We start from the raw sequence: 18,211 nt of genomic DNA, 5'->3' as shown, positions 1-18,211 counted from the left end.
ATTTATCAAATCCCTTATTGAACTTCAGTCAAAAATAATGATCAAGAGGTTAGTGATTTAATTTCTAGATGATGAGCATGGAATTATCTAAAAGCAAAAGGAAAATAACTATTCCCATTTCTATAATGATTCATAGTGACATTTAAATAAAAATTGCTTAATTCACAAATCAAGGCAGTATTTCCATTTTTATATGTCAAAAATATTTGCATTAAAATAAGATAATTGAGTCTTCTTAGAGTCATCTCAAAAATAACACTAGTAATATTTTTCAAGTGTAAAAAAGTAAAATTCCATAAATATCCATAAATGTAACACAATTATGATAAACGAAAAATTAATTACTCTAGAATTACTAATTTACTGGCACAAAGTGCTAAATTACCATATTCACCATAAGATACCGGAAACGAGTGATAAAAATATGACTTTCCTGACAAAACTCAGTTTTTTCAATATAATGAAAAATTACAATAGAGGCCAATCTTTTTTAATTATAGATTTTATTCTAGTCTGCCTAGTGTGTTAAGGAGGACAAAATCCCTTTATTGTGCTAGCCCCAAAGGGTACCAAAACCAAAAACCCCACTGTTGAAACAAAGTGGGGTATAAACTAGCAAATAAAAATGCTTACCAGTGTTCCCCCTTGAAGTGTCCCCTGCCTGTGCCAAAGATTTACCAGTTGAAGTGGTTTTAAATAATGTCTTATCCTTACACATAAAGAATTAACCTCAGATATCCCGCAAATTTTTTCAGACACATATAAAAAGTTGTCCTGTAATCTTTTTGGGGAGGTTGTAGTGTATAGGCCGTGCTATAATTAATCTGGGAAGGGTGATGTGAAGATACATGAAATCTCTAAGTGCAGTCTAAGCGCATTTTTCTGCAGCACAGCTTGCTTCTCCAATTCCAGATTGTTTTTAAAACAAAGACTCACCAGTACAGAGCAGGTATTTCCTTTTTTCTTGCATATAGTGTTTTTGTTGCTTTTTCTCATCACGCTGAAATGACCCATCAGAAATACAGGGCATAAGATTTTTCTATAATGTAGTATTTCTGTAGTGCTTTGTGCCACAATGATTGCTGTAATTTAACCCTTATAATAAAAAACGGATTAATCAATAAAGCTTCAATTTATAGTATTAGTTTGGAACTCTATTTCTTCCATAAAACACCTTTTTTGTTACGATTTACTCAAACAGTTTGTCCTCCCAGAGTACGTGCACAGCACTGCCACAAGCAATCATCCAAGATATGCTGTGCTAGCTTAAAGGACAGAGAAACGTGTTTGATCCAAGAATACATAGCTATATTTATATGGACAATAAAGTAAGTTATAAAGCGTTCTCTAGAATTTATTGTTTGTTCCCTTCAGTGTAACTAATTTTAAAGCACATACCAAAGTTAACGTGGCATAATTACATAGTATTGAAATCAAGATGCCACCTGAAATGAATGACTACACTGTTGTTCTTACTACTGCTACAGCAGCACAGACAAAGCACCAAGTGACACAACACTTAGGAGACTTACAAGTTTGAACATGAGCTACACAATATTCTTCCTTCCAAACTTAAAATACCACGAAAACAAAAATCACACTTCCGCCTCCTCGCCCCCAGGGATTTTTAACTTTCTATCACCTCAAAATAGAAAAGCCATCTCAAGCGGAAGCATCCCTCCTGCACCTGCCCTTACACCAGTGCACTGCAGTACGCTGCTTTACAGAGCGGTGGTCCTCAGCTGCCCCTTCCACAAATCCTAATTCTGCCACATAAATGTTTTAAGATCCTTTTGTCTGTACATGGAAAGAATTGCCTGGACATTTTCACGAAACCCCGCATTCAGAGTCCGTCTTCAGAAGTGATTTGAAATCCAATAACATGTTATTTTTAAGCACATTTTGATCAATGAGTAAAATCAATCAACAGCAAGGCTATGTTTTTACTAGGGTTCTTTCCACCTCTCCTATCACCCCTCAAGCTGGTTGATCTCCAGTGTCAGAGACTGAAGCACCGTCAGAATGCGAGCACTATGAAATTTAGGCTTCAGTGGGTTTACGATGTTCCTGGGATGTTGCCCTTCTGCCCAGCAAAAGCCTCAAATGGAACAACTGATAGGTGCCGCGCGCGAGCCAGTTTCCCTTACTCCCTCAGAAAGTGAAAGTTCCAAATCTTTCTTTTTTTCTAAAGCTCTAGAGATTCAGATTACTAATTTGAAACGTTTTTGATCAGACATCTACAGTTTGAGCTAAAGAACCCAACTTTCTGCAGCTAACATACATAAGAAAGTGATTATCTACAAATGGGGTGGAGGAGGAGATGCTCACCTGCAACGGTATGGAATGCACCAGCAAAAGAGATCTCGCACAGTAACACATACAACATCAGACCTGAAGCACACTTACACACACGTGATTAGACAATTTCCCTTAGCAGCTGTGCAGTCACCACAGAGCTTAAAAAAATCCAAACAAATAGGAAGATGGTTCAACATGGTTTTAAAGCCATCACTGACACCCCCACAAGAAAAAAAAAGGGGGGGGGGGGAAGCAGTGTCCATCATATGATCCAACTCATTCCTGTCTCCCTCCTGTGCTTTGCTGTTACAAGTATTTTTCATCCAATGCAATGAACAAAATCTTAATTAATCTAAGGGAAAGAAACGTCTCAGGTTTTTGTTTTGGGGTTTCTGGCCTGGATAGTTCTTCAGTCTGATAATTCTCAGACTTTACCTTGCACAGCCACACAAGCGTTTGCCACAGTGCAGCGGAGGGGAGGGAAAGGAAAGGCAATGGAGAGAGGAGCAAGCACCTGTGGAAGCTGACTGGGAGACGACTTCTTGAAGAGCCAGCGCCAACTTGCGAGCACATCGAAGTAGAGGCTAGAAAACAAAACTTGAGCCTTTTTCTTGGTATGCATCAAAATTAAGATGAATTTTAAACATTTGAAGTTCTAGTTACAGCATCGAGTCTGATGTTTTATTACAGTTGCATTTCACACAGCTGTTAAAAAACAGTTCAAAACAAGAATGTTAACTAAATGCTTCAGTTCACTCACTCTCAAAGCCCCCCTGCTTTTCTAGGAAAAAAAAAAAGCAGCTTCTCACCTCACTTTCCATCTGTTTTTGTCTCCCAGCAGTGTTTCACATAGCAGTAGGTCAGTCCTGATGATCCTGCACTCCTCATTTACTCAAGCAGGAATTGTGACCACCTGAAATTCAATGCTGTTGTGAAGTTTCTTTACCCCCACGCTCACTGGAAGCTGCCTAGAAAGCTTAGAGAAGCTGTGCACTTAAAAAGCACACTGCTAGAGTCCAGTTGGTTTTCCAGTCTTAAAGAAACTGGTCAGCTGGGGGAAGGAGCATGATGCGTTTATTGTGTAAATCTGTAAAGTATAAATCTATGCAAAGACGACGACAAAAGTAACTAATAGTGTTCAGGGAAAATCAGATGAGGCACAGTAATTTTTGAACCAGTAACTGTAACATTTCCAAAAGGTGAAAGAGAAAGTAACTGTGCTGACCAGCACTGTGTACATTTGGAATACGTAATCAGCTGTTAAGAGACGATATAACGAACTAACTAAGCTGCAAGTATTTCAGATTAAGCAGGCATCTTCCTACCTAATTACACTGAAGTCCAACTCAAGCAAGGTGGGAGTGAAGAGGATAAATGGGGTATCTGCCCTCAGTTATCCCTGTGGGAGGCTCTTCTCTCACAACAGTGCTCCAGTGGCAGTTCAGGCTAAGCTAGCACACCCGACCTAGCACAATCTCTGCTGGAAGCTCTATCACAAATAAAGAGCAGAGAGAAGAGTTAAAGCTCTTAAAAAATACAAATGAATTCTCTTTACAGCTCTTTTCATTGAAATGCTTCTGAGTGCTTTAAGAGCTACTATGGAGAAGACTGGCAGCCGTTTTAGGCGGACAGAAGACCTAAACTGCAAACAACTGCCAAACTGTTTTTCCACCAGTTTCTTTCTAGCTCAGCACAGTCACCCTTTGTGCAAATAGTTTGAAGTCCAGCACTTGGGCCCTGATGTACGTCGCTGACCCAACTATGGGGCGAGGTAGGACAGCTGGTTAGCTAGGCGTGCTTGGGAGGCAAGCAACGAACTACACGTGGCCGTAGAAAGCAGTAGTTACCCAAGGCACACCACAACAAGCCAAGCAGCACACTTCGGAAGCATTGCCGAGTCAGGGCTACACCATTTTGTTCATTTCTCAAAATGAAGAATCACACAGAGATGATAGTCTCTCTCCTACTCCAAATAAATCGATAAATGACCATTCCCTAAATCCCTCCAGGAAAGCTATTAACAGGCTCCTCCTTCCTACTGCTCCTAGCGTCCCCTCACGCTCCACAGACCCAACAGCGGAGCGTGGCATCGTTCATGCAACGAGAAAAGGAGGCAGCAGCTTGAAAGCCCGCTCTGTACAAATGCAGGTTATGCCAAATTGAGCATTCTCTTTAAGAAGATACCTTTTGTCATTATCTAAGTGTTAAATTGAATGTATGTAAGGTTTCGGAAAACAGGCTAATGTTACACGAATAGCAAGCAAGCTATAGTACAACTTCTCAAGAGGAATATTTAACATAGTCAACTCGTAAGTATCAGTAAACACTCTAAAAGTGAGCTGACTTAATTTTTTTTTCATTTTTTTAATGACATAGAAGTACCAATATTTATAAAATTTGAGAATAATTTTTATTATTCCAAAAACAGATGTAGTGATATGTATTTACAATATGAAATAAGAATTACAATTGAAAAATCGAACAGGTGACAGTTGTGCAAGTGGAATTAAATTTTAATTATAACACATTACTATTTGAAGTGACTAGTTTAAGTCACACATTAAACAGCAAGTTGGACAATACAACTATTTTTGTTAAAATAAAGTTATGTAAAAATATAAAAATACGCGAATACCCTAAAACAGTGATAAGAAAGAAGGATACATGAGGCTAATTTATCTTACTTCATTCTTCCAAAACTACTTTACTGTTTTATTCCTGCTATGTGGAACGCTGTTTTATGCTGTTGATGGCAAAGACTGAGCGTTACGTACTTTTGCAATGAAGTCCAACACAAGAGTTATTCTGTGAAGTGGCTGGTTTGATTTTTCTCTCTGCCTGTATTTTCGGATAAGCTTCTATATTTGAATGTGCTATCTTTAAATACTTTTCACTTCTTGTCTCAGCACTGAAGATGAAACAGTCATAATCATCTCCAGCAGCAAACGCTTTTAGGTTTTCTCTACAAGTCTTTATTTTTCCTCTTTTTTTCTTAAGAGTATTTTTTCTTTTTTCTAAATTTGAACTTCCAAAAGAAATTCACTAAATTTCCTAAGACTGGCTAGACTGTGGGGACTTTTTTTTTTTTTTTTTTTAAACATACAAACATGCCAGAGTTTTAAAGACAGCCAAAATTCAAAGTATAGTTCAAGTTGCTTCATTTTTGGTAGGTATTTATTTCAAGCTGTACCGAGACAATGAAAGATTCAAATTTGCAGAGCCTTAAAAGCGTGCATTTAGGAAACAGTAGTTCCTAGATACTACATGTACCAGGTTCTGTACATAACTCCCTGGAAATCTTGACAAATACATATTCCTGAATCTCCTGAACATGATCAGCATGAACTACCACTCCTTCCTCAAAAAAGGTACTGAGCAAGTTTGTTTTCTGTATTAAAGTTTTCTTTAATATGTATTAGTACTCAGAGACCAGAAAATTCATTCTGAGCAGAGAAAAAAAGGTTGATTTACAAAATTCTTTTGATCTAATTAAAGTCTTGGCAATAAAGGCATTCCTGAACTGTTAAAAAAATAAATGACTGAGCAGCAGACGAAAGAGCTCCCTGAAGTTTTTGCTGGTTTTCTTTTCATTCCATGGAAGTTAAACACTGAGAAACTCAACACGTGAGAAGAAGCAACGGAGTTTTTCAGGTTTTGCCTTCTGTCCCCCCCCCCCCCCCCCCCCCGAAAGAATAGCTTTCTGTAGACTCAGCTAACCTGGATTTTACAACATATGAGAGTTAGATAAAGGTTTAATCAATGCACTTGGGCTCCCTGCTATGATTCAGAGAGGTCCACAGACAAAATCCTTAAATTCCATTAAACCTATCTATTCCATTACACAGGTAGTACAGGTATGAAATAAACAGATTGCAGCTTTTCCCTTCATTTCTTTTGTTCACCAGCAACATGCCCAAGGACAGTTGAGCACTCATACTGCAGCTATGCCATGGGAATGAAGGCTAAGAGAAGCCTACCCACACTCCAATAAAAATAAACTTTTTTTTTCCCCTCTTTCAGAACTCATAGCATTGTGTGTTTACAAATACACACATCTCTTGGGAAATTCAAAAAAATACGAAGTAGTAACAAGCGATCTAGCTGATCTGCACTAGAATAGGTTTCACTAATGCTTCATTTGTCGAAGATCGTAACTTCTACACATTTGGCAAAAGCAAAAAGAAAAATATTTGCTGTGCCTTTAAATATTCTTCAAACTATGCCTATCAAGGTTATGTATTATGCTACTGAATACTGCACTGACTGTCAGTGGATTACTAACCATCTTTTCATTTTCCAGTGTAGTCTAATTTGCCAAAAAGTAAATAAAGCTCTTAATGCTTTCAGAACAGAAATTCATCCCTTACATATGAAGACGACCAGTGGAACTCTGAGCAAAATTCAAATGATACCAAAAGTAACTAGCAACAATTACAGTTAAAATACTAAATGCGAATACAAAAATATTGTTGAAAACCTTTAATTTGTTGGCAGTAATTAACACAATTGTAGCCATTTCTCCTTTATTCATTAAGTCTTTAGTCTGTCATTTAAAACCGTTTATAGTGACACTGGGTTGGCTCACCATAATTTCCTTTCACCCACCCACATTTATAATTTTTTCCTTCAGTAATTTTATAAACTTAATGGCATTTTTTTCATTTCCATCTGCTGACAAAAAACAACCTGTCTTACCATAGAGAGAAAAAAAAAATCAGGGGTCAGAAAGCACCCATTGAACAGCACAATTTTAAAGAGTGCATGTTGATACCCATTTTCCTTCCTTCTAATTCTGCAGATGCAAATTAGCTCAATGAAGGAACAGTGTGGATAGTGAACGTGTTTATTATACATCTAGAAACAGTGAGCCTAGCAAAGTAATAAGTTTTGAGACATTTAAGACCCATCTTCTATTATATTATATGAATATGAAATGTGAATGATTATTTGCTTCTCTTCTCAAGAATGCCATTCCCAAGTCTAGCCTTGATCGAAGTGATAGAAAATCAGAATATAAATACAGTGTAATAAAAATACACAGTGGGCACCGAAGACAGTGTACATTTAAAACAGTCTCAAAAAAATCAGTTCAAAATTCACCTGGAATATTCTTCACTGTTGCCTCAATTTTTCTTTAGGCACTGTGGGAAGCCGCTATTTTTCAGCTTCCAAATTAACAAAGTACAATCTAAATACTAGACCCCACCCATGCAAAAATGTTCTGTCCTCAGTAAATGCTCTTAATTGGCATAACGACACAGCAGCGACAACCTCAACTTCCCTGATTTCATAGGTTTTACAAAAATTCTCCAGTATGCAGGAGTGTAAACTGGAGATTACATTCCAGCAATTCTTAATTCACAGATTATATATGAACAAATAAAAGGTAGAAAATTATGGGGATGGCTGTTATTTTAAAATCCCATTTAAAACCATAGTGGAAGGAATATCAAACAGCTTATTTTGTACATAATGATGTCTGCACCAGAGACACCTGGCTGTAAGAAGTCATAATACACAACGGACCTAGGACACTGGCAGTGTCTTGTAGTACGTTACATTTTGATATATTTGATCTTTGATACAAAAGCAGGATGATGATACTGCTGGGAAGTGATCTGAGCTGCAAGGTGCACAAAAGTTCCAAAGCTTTGCAGGTCCTACGAATGTCTAGGCAACAACACGGTTACCCTTGATCAGCTAATAACCTACTTAGATAACCCTGTAGATCAGTACTTAGAGTCAAATGCTCCTGCAATATGTGTTAAATGTACTTTCAATACAATACATTCATTCAAGCCAGACTTCCTTTAAATTTAATGGAGTAAAAACGTTATTTTATCTAATTCAACAGATACACTCCCCCGGCATTCAGAACTCTGTCTGCTTTGGTCACACACACCCACACACCCCCAAAAAACGGCTCAATGGTATTAAGAACATAGATCCAAGACCGCTGAACAGAACGGTGCATTTCTTTGGGTTTTTTATTGCTTTGGTTTTAATCCTTCATCAGATTCCCATTTTCCACATAACATCTTTTGTCTCTACCCTTCATCCATTAAATACACCTCCCGTAATTTATTCAGGTCCCTACTATATCACCCCTAGTGCCCTTTCACTGCACTGTGTTCCCCAGTCCTTTCTTATGACTGAGCTTTCTCGGTGAGGATACAGACTCTCTTCCCCGTAGCCATTCCCCGATTCTGATGACACTCGTAGGGAGTTAACCACTGGCAAAAATGACAACAAGTTCAAATGTAATTGGGGGGAAGGAAAGCAGTCAACAACCTCAACTGAAGAACACGACAAAAATTACCCGCTCTAAGAAAAAAGAAGCCCCCAAAAGATTATATAAAAACGTTCTTATCAACGTGAACCTTTCTAAAACTTGAGTTACATTTAGTTTGTTTGCTGTGATTATACTTCTGTATGAGTTCAGTGACATCAACTGGAAGCAGCAATCTTAAAGTGAACGACTGAAATAACTCCTGGTATGGAAAGGCATTTAACAGTGGATAAGAAATGGGTCTACTTAAGCATCTACTTTAAAAATCCAGTTCTAAACGCCACCCTCAACCAACCAGAAAACAAAACCTACCTTCTGTACCACTGTGTCTGATCAAATGGGGAAGAACTTACCCTTAAGTTACACACCAAAAATTAGTTAAATGCCAAATACATCAAAAGATAACAGTAAACTACTTGCTTGTAAATAAAAGCTACATTCATTGACTACAATATTCAGTATCAATTCTTTACTGAGCTTTCATAAGTAAGTCTATTCAGAGCACTGCAAAATATTCCTATGGAGAAAGAAAATTCCTCTTTTTAGGACCTTTCAGGCTCAGCTTTGGATTACTTGCCATGATCTCTGTGTTCACCCAACCAAGTTCATTTTGCACTCACCAACACAGCATTTTATTTATTTTAAATAAAAATTCATTTATTGATCAGGACACCAATTTAGCAGTATTTGCTTGGAAATACATGGATGCAGTAACATAGTTTAATACTTTGCTTACATATACATGTACATATATATGCAAAAAGTCAACAGTAAATTGCATCTGTTGATATTATGTATATAAACCTCAATATGCGTATGTGTAAAGATATGTACCCATACACATATATATCCACATACTAAAACGTGCGAACACAGACATGTATATAAATAAGCACAAGTATTTCAAACACATACATTACACTTTTTTAACTGTGCATAAACAGTATCATCCTAATAGTTTCTGAAAGCAGTTTGAAGACTGGTGTGAAAATCACTGGTGGAAAAAAAAATCCATTTCTCTTCATTGCAAATGTTTGTTAAATGTAAATGCTGACATTCTACTCCTCGGAAGAACGTTTGTCTGCATGTGGAATTTCATGATAAAAAGCTTTAAAGCCCCAGGTTTCTCTAGATAAACCCCACTGGCTTACTGATGCATGAAAGCACTGAAATTGAATTACTGTACAACAGCAATTACTTTTCACAGTACAGTTATAATGAGAATCGGCTTCACAATGTACACCAGGTAGCTACAGTAGGAACAGTTAATAAAGAGAAATCTCTTTTATTTGCCTTTTCCGCTGCAGCAATGGTAGTTGCCTTAAGGAAAAATAATCCTTAACACTTGATTTGCCATCTTACAAGTAAATCAACAATCATTTTTACATGATTCTCTTTACTTGCAAAGAAACACCAATGAAAATAGAACATTAACCACGTAGCTGAAGTTTAAGAATAGTTTTTTGAATATTCCCTAATAACTTATTTATCTTTCATTTTGCTTTCTTTTTCACTTCCCTCTATCTTCCTTTGGTTTTTTCCACTATTACATCATTAACTAAGAAAAGTAAAAGCCCCAAATGAACAGTTTTAATTCCACCTCTTTTTTACTAGCACATTCGTTGCAGTAGTCATTTGTTACTGAGCATTATGTCATCGTGCTCTGTTCTCTTCAGTTTCGAACGAGTAGAGTCACTGAAGTATCAGAAAACCTTCTAAAAAAATTAAAAAAAAAAAATCACAGCTAACTGTAAGACTAATGAGTGAAATCACTAAAAGTCCAGGAAAAGCAACTGAAGCAATACCACAAGTGACAGCAGACTACACAAGGCTCTCAAAGGGATTATTTGGGTTTGGCTGTAAAATCAAACCCACTGTTGAACAACGCAGGAAACATTTCCACTATCCCATCTTATGGGCAGTACGATTTTTCCCAACTTGAATGTCATAGTCTTAAAGGTAAATGGAAACATCTACATTTGTCACAGCTAGAAACAAAGCATCAGCGACACTGAAGCAAAACCACTCTTCAGTGGCTTTAACTTAAATCATGCCACAAAAATTTCAAAATAAAATCTGAAGGTGCCTCTCTGATATTCAATCCAGTAGAGCAGTATTAGGAAGGAAATGGTTAACAGGAATATCCTGAGCCGACACGAAGCGAAGGTAGATAGTGAACACTGGGGAGGGGGAGGAAGAAAAAAAAAAAGTTGCTTGCACAGGTTTCCATCAGTAAGTAGATGACAAAAGGTTACATAATTGGCTTAGCACTTTCAGTTTTCCATTTATTTTATGTATCTGACAGCACAAAAATAGGACATTCTGTGATAGGATAATTGCATACTGAAGGGTAATTTAAACAGGGGATGAATATGATAAAAATCACACTGAACCAACTAATCACTATGAAAAGCGATGAGACGGGAAGATAAAAATTCAACCAGAATATAAAGGGAGAGGAGGGAGAAGAGAGTTCAGATGTGATTAGTAGCTTTGAACAAGTTAATGTGTTTGAGAGCATAAAGCAAAACAAAAAAACCAAAGGCCTTTCCAAGCCACCCTATTTCTATATTTCCAGGTCTTTCTTCTTGGCCTTTTCTACAAAATAAACATTTTTATATACCGTGGCTTTCTGAATAGTTGTCAGAGACTGCTACATCTGCTAGAACCGGATGAAGTAGGTTGATTAAAGTGTTTCATCTAAAAAGCATTTTAAATTAAACCATGGATTTTGATGTCCACTTGAAGCTAACTCAATGAGCAGTGCAGGGTAACAATTTGGGGTAACGCTGGAACATGTTCGCTGAGCTCTTGGATTTGAACCCTTGCAATGGTCACCCTACTATTTCTAGGGCTGAGAGGTACTTTGTAAGGTACTCTTCGTTTAGTACTTACCCCAATATTACCACCAGCATATCTAAAATACTACTCTGCATTCTAGGTTTCAGTGCTCTTAAAAGTTTCCATGAAAAGCTTATGTCAAAATTCTATTATTTTAGTGGCCAAGTGACACAGCATTACTTTGTCTCGGCACGGAGCAGAGGTCTTAGGTCCATACGAGCTTTGTAACTCCTATCTCACCTCTCCAGACACGAGGAAAAAAAGTAGCTATGATATACCAAAGATGGAACTCGTGCAAAACCTGCACTGTACCAAAGGATTTTGTACTTATCGGGACATAAAATACTAAGCGCTACTTACCACCAGAACATAAAAGGTCACTCACTACATCTCTAGCAACCAAGAGGGACCACATTACGTAATTATGCAAAAAAGAATAACTTTATTTGAAGGTACATTAGACAGATCGTTTTTAAAAAGACATGACCTCGTCCAAACCAAGCTTGTAGCTTCCTTTCCAAAGATGGAAACCTTCCAAGGAAGGCTCTGGATTTCAGTCAGTTTTTCCAGCACTAAAACCCTTTCAACACACTACTATACGCATAGTTTAACTTCACAGAATTTGGGCTTATTTTCACTCAGAGCATGGTGGCCTGTATTCGTCCTATATTTTTTTCCTCCTTAGACAAAAACACCACCTGTAGGAAGAGGCCAAATCAGTTCTAAACACTCACAGACGCCAGAAAACATTCACTACAAATCTCTAATTGAGAGACAGACTGCTCTTCCCCAAGAGCCCTTCACACCGATGGAACAGAGCTCCGCTTTCTTGGAGTGCAGCTTGCCGGTCACTTCTTGCTCTAAATGAGTGCTGCTCTAAGAATGGTTTTTTCACATTGTTATGATCTCAGGGCAACAGTTTTCTCTGCTAAGGAACAAGGAAAACACCCCCCACGCCCCCCGAGCCAATATTCTGCAGGCTTCTGGAAGCTGTTGCACACATCTTAAAGTACAGTTTTTCTCTGAAAAACAGACTGTAAAAATAGCATTGCGGGGTTCCATGTTTATTGTCTTTCTCTGCTTCCCTGCCAAAGCGTGCTCAGTTTACAAGCTGAAATATGTTTTACTTCGTTGCTAGCCCAGAAAATTCAACCTCTAAAACACAGCCTATTCCTTCCTCCCTTTTGCACCGTAACAAAAAACAAAAGGCTGAAGGCGAAATTGTATCTAGTTACACAAATGGAATCCCTGCCCTTGGATGATGCCTTAAGCTCCACAGTTGAGACACAAAGACCTTCAACTCAATTGAGCAGACACTTCTGGCTGAAATAGAGTAGCTGGTGGTAAACAGCACCACCATAACGTCCTGTTAGTCTGCTGATAGAGGTGATGTAACACAAGCTACTGTTACGGGCAGCCACCTAAATTTCTAGCAAAGAATAATGCAAAATGAAAACTACAACAGGAAGACCTGTTATTCTTTAGGATGCATGTAACTCATGTTACAATGAACTCCTATTCAACACGGAAGTCAGAACACCTTTTTTATGGTAAATCTAATCTAATAGGATGCCAACGCTACCACAAAACAAGCATCAGAATGGAGATAAAAAAACAAAACCCACCCAAAACCTACAGATGCACAGAAAGCTCATTGTAGCTACTTAATGGTCATTAATAAGTTGCCTTTAGAGTGATGTAGTACTTACCACAATCAGAGGAATTTTGGATTTAGTCCCATCCGAGGCATCTGCACCTTCCAGATTTGAACTAAAGGACAGTTACTGAACTCAGAAGATTCCCTGCAATGCTACTTTTGTAATAGTGAGCAGTGAAATTAAGTTGCTTTGGTCTGATACTTTGAAACCTAGCATTTTAATGCACAAGCATACGTAGTTATGTTTTACTGAACACAAGTGATACCTTACAAACTCATAGGAAACTGGTAGTCAAAACCTAGTTACACTATCTTGTATTTATCTATTGATGGTATAAATAATTTATATCTATTCTCTTAAACGCTGATCTTAAAATACTTCTGAATGCTTTAACATTTCCACTTCAGCACCTTCAATCGCTAGTACAGCCTTCAGAATAAAGCCTAAGTTATATACTTTTTCACATCATAGAATGAAATAGCAGATTGATCTCCTGCTTACCCGTACAGCTTCAGACTTTTTATGAAACATTTCTTCCATGTTCTTTGCTAACTTTTTCACAAGCTGAAGGCCATCAATTTCTTCTATTGCAACATCCTTCTCGTATTCTTTGTATTTCTGGAAGGGAAAAAAAAAACAAACAAAAAAAAAAACAATTAGGGAAAAGTTATTCACAGTGAACCAGCTGAAATTTTGACAACTAATTATGAGTTTCATATTACACTTTTGCTGACATTCTTCATTTATCTGACATTTATTTGTGTGACAGAAGGCTGCTTTGTGCCAAGATGCTGTCACAGGGATAGAACAACTGGGTTAGAACCAGAACTCTCTTAAGAAAATAAAATAGAAATATTTATCCCGTATGTTGCAGGAAAACGATAATTCCCCTTCACAACGTTTAAATTACCCCACCCTGCAACAGAACAACAGCCAAAGAAAGTAGTAAAAAATCCTCATATCCCATCCAAAAGTCATTTAAAACCAGTGATACGCTTGGCAATCCACTGCGCCTTAGCAACCTAGAATCCCCCTCCTCAGCTGAACTTGTAGATGTCTATTTCGCAGGCTTTATACAATACTTACATTATGAATACTGATACTACAAGCTTATCTTTGGAGTCAATCTTCAAAACATTTAGTACTGAGAACATTCCTCTTTCCCATGTCTTTCCACTATAGCCGGTACTCTTAAGAAGTGATGGCTTTCAGTCTAGTTATTGTTTGCTTATCTCTGTTTAAAACATCTATGAGTTGTGATGAACGAATCACTGCCCAATACCGAACCCTTAACCTATTCACATAATTGTGCCTCCATGATACTGCGAGGAAGATGAAAAGCATACCTGGCTTCTGCCAGCTTTAGCCCTACGTGCAAAAAATACCTTCCCAAACTGTACAGCAGACTCTTACTGCAACCCACAGCACAATATTTGACTCAATAAAATGAACTGGATTTAATAAAAAGATTCATCGATAAACCTTGCTTATAGAATTACAATTATCTCCAAACCTTATAGAACTCCAGAGAGAGAAGAAAGAATAACAGCATCAAAAACGGTGGCTCAAAGCACTCGGATGAACACTAAAATGATCCAAACGGTGAATGAGTCGGGACCAGTCACGTCCTGGCTGGTCATGGAAGGACGGACTCTATTGTAAGTGAATGCCTGCACATGCTGTGCCCACTTCTTCTGACAAAACTGATTTCCAAGGAGAAGTGACACTTTGGATTTGCTTTAATCTTTATACTTCACTATAAAAACTTGTGTGAATGTTTTGATAGGCAAATAATATTTGATAAAACACCATTTGCAGACAATTTCATAAGGAGTTTAAAGTCTACAAAGTTGCCAGTAAATATGTAGGACGATAATTTTTTTATATTCTGTAACTTTCCCATTTCAGTAATAATTTCATTTTTTCCACACTATTTCCAGTTACGAGGCTCTACTCCAGCTGAGATTTTAATATTAGTCTAAGTAATCTAAGAAACCTCAAGGGGACCACCTGCATTTTGCTCCCTGAAGGCAGGAGGGGAGATTTGCTTTTTCCCCTTCTTGGTCTGCATTTAAACGCCGTACGCAGAGTTCCGATTTCAATTCTGCAAGTCCATTTATGCCATTACTAAACTCACTACTCTCCACTCTGAAAAAATAATTTAGGATAGCAGTGATTTGCCTAAAACTGAAAAATGTTGGGGTTTTATTTACTGGAGAAAATACAAGAACACAGTAGACAAAGAGGTAAATGTTATTGTAACAAATACCAACTGTGATAAAATGTAGTAAGTTAAAAGTAAATTGAAAACATTCCTAGTTAATTAATGATGTCAAAGTCTGTTCACATCCCCCAGGATTTGAAGCTTTGGAGAATTTAAAACAAATTAAACAAAATGCAGTGTCATGAACAACTATTGTATTTATTATGTCAGTAGATCAAGTACAAATTTGAATCACTTATTTCAAGCTGCACAGATCATGTTCAACATATCAAGTTCTGATAAAAATGGTTTCCTTCAGACTTGACCTTTGAGTTCTTGGAAAGTATTCTAAAATGTATGACTTCAAGAGACTGTTTTCAGGTCATCAGATTTATTGGTTTAAGCTTTGCTGTCAGGTGAAGAAAACCAGCAGATTATTCACTGCATTTGCCTGGAAACTGAACGGTACAGTTGAAGTCAACAGAATTTTCCAGAATCATACCACAGAGTCTATTAGGCTATTGTGAGAACATAATAAAAAGCCACCCTTCTCAGTTTTGAGTAACTGCCTCTTTTGAAAATTAATGACAACTTGCACTCAAAATAGATGGGAATGATTTATTAACTGATAATTTACATATTATGAACTAGCATAATTATAAAATCAAACTCATTTTTTCCTAATTTAAATGCCAAATTTCCAACATAAAAAAAATTGGAGGAAACAGAAGATATTATTTAAGTTCTATCTGAAAAGACTACACATCTTCACGGCGCACGTCTAGTCAGCTGTTAGAAACCTTCAAGAACATTTGCGACAAACTAGGAGCATTTACTTGATCTGCAAGTCCTTGGCAACTAAGAGATTTACATTATAAGAGCTTTACATAATATGTATTTTACATTCGGTATTTCATTGCCATAAAAATACTTCTATTATTTTTTTTTCAGCCATAAAAGTACTTCTGTTATTTTTTTTTTTTCAGCCATCAGTGGAAGGTTCCAGAACAGGAGAAGTTACATGGTTGGAAAAAACACCAGCTGTTTTTAGTACCCTCGTGCTCCAGTGATTGCGTCTGGAGGAAAGAGGTGCCAGCCTAATCCGCGCGCGCCTGCGCACTTCCTCTTAGTGCTCAGTGTGCGTCAGGCTGGGAACTTAAAATCAACCTTTCTAGACTGAATCTGTAATAACTATCAATGCAAGAAACCTGAATCGCAGCAGATAGTGAGAAAACAAAACCACAATAGAACCGTAACAAAGGACGTCATTAATAATGCATTCTCTTCCTTTCACTGCAGAGGCTGTCTGACCTCCAGGCTCTCATCATTTCCCTACCACTAGACTATACATATTAAATTTGGTTTTAATTTAAATAAATTAGCTAAAACAGCAAAGACATAGTTCCTTTGAAAGAAATTTGAAATAGTTTTTAAATTAAATTATTTCTTTTCTTTTAATGTAATCTTGAGAAAACAGCAGTGTGCCGCTAAGGTTACAATTAAGCAAAATGCTATCACAGACAATGGTGGGAAAACCTGGCTTCTGGGCCGGGCTGTCCTTTATATTCCAGACTTGCAAACTACCTTGTAGGACTGCTGCTCTGAATGGCTCTTCCAAGCAAGGCCTTAAATAGCCATTTCCCTCCACTGTAAAAAAAAAAATCAAGTTGATGATAAAGAAGTCAGTTTGTTTGGTTTTAAATAAATAAACCCTCGATTTTTTTCAATATTCTATAATTTTATTTCAGTTAGAGAGACTGAAAAATTATCGTTAACATTTGTAACACACGTTATTTAAAGGAGAGAAAACAGCCTTAACTTTGCTATAAATAATTGAATTGCATAACAAAAAGGTATCAAAAGTTAGAGTCACAGTTGGACGTTTCTTTAGATAAGTGGATTTCTAATTGTCTAGAAGATAGAGTAGATACTTCTGATTTGCTGCATTTTTACAAAAAAAATACTTGAAATGCTGATTCTTGCTGCTTACAAAAATCAGCATTTAGTAAGAAATTCTCCAGAGAGACAAGAACATTTATCATCAGAGAAAGCACACAAAAAAATATGTTATTTCTTCAAGTATCTGTTTTGCCAGATCATTCCACATAAGCACCACGGAAAGACAGACAGCACTTCACTGTCAGAACTTTTAATGCTGTTCATGGATTTAGGCGTGGGGCTCTTCTTTTGCATGGTAAATTATCATCCAGAAATAACATACCAAAAAGCAATCTATACAAAACTCGGGTCTGAAGCATTTAATGCAATCCAAGTATTTGGCACTGAAACATCAACATACAAGAAAAACAAACAAACAAACAACACACACACAACAAGAGACCCCCAACAAGTAAAATCCAAACCCAACAACAACAAAAATAAGAAAAAAAGAAAAGAAAAAAAACCCAAACAAACAAATAAAACCACCTCACCACAGTCCATGCAGCTTGAGTGACCAAGGCAGGAAAAGGAATACCCTCTTGAAGCAAGACAACTTCAGAAAGATGCCATACAGTTTGAATTTTTACTCCTTGGTTTTTTCTCCAAAGAGAAACACGATCTTTGTGTTCCTATTTCTATTTGTATCTACTTCTATCAACTCTTACCAAAATCAAGATAATTGCCTTTACCTCATATATAAAAATATTTCAAGTTACTTACAAGTGTGTAAACAGAGTCTTTAGTATCAGTCTTTCGACAAGTCTGTGGGTGCTGTGTACATGGCCCAGAACAATGCAACCATTTATGATGAAAATTCTTCCCACTCCCCAGGAGTTTCAGAGCCAGTAAATATCACTACCGTTCTGATCAAAGACATTTCTTTACTCAACAGGAATATTGTAATAATCCTTTAAAAGTAATCTGTCGGTTTGTGTTGCGTATTAGGAACTGATACACGCCTCTGAGGTGTATTCACAGCTA

At 37.1% G+C, this 18,211-nt stretch overlaps 1 protein-coding gene across 7 annotated transcripts in view; it reads right to left on the bottom strand.

Moving 5' to 3' along the window:
- CACNA2D3 (calcium voltage-gated channel auxiliary subunit alpha2delta 3) overlaps window positions 1-18,211 on the bottom strand; it is a 458,323-nt gene that overhangs the window by 343,595 nt on the left and 96,517 nt on the right. For all 7 annotated transcript variants that reach the window (XR_015701497.1, XR_015701498.1, XM_087744701.1 and 4 more), the window contains exon 3: window positions 13,588-13,704. Coding sequence is in view for 5 of the 7 variants with exons in the window: in XM_087744701.1 (XP_087600827.1) it covers window positions 13,588-13,704 (117 nt within the window). In the remaining 2 variants the exon portion in view is untranslated. The remainder of the gene's footprint in view (window positions 1-13,587; window positions 13,705-18,211) is intronic.

This window comes from Nipponia nippon, unplaced genomic scaffold (assembly GCF_047370975.1).
Source record: "Nipponia nippon isolate SJK-2023a ecotype South Korea unplaced genomic scaffold, ASM4737097v1 scaffold_9, whole genome shotgun sequence".
Taxonomy (NCBI): domain Eukaryota; kingdom Metazoa; phylum Chordata; class Aves; order Pelecaniformes; family Threskiornithidae; genus Nipponia; species Nipponia nippon.
Note: the sequence above shows the minus strand (reverse complement) of the source record. Positions and strands in the feature narration are given on the sequence as shown.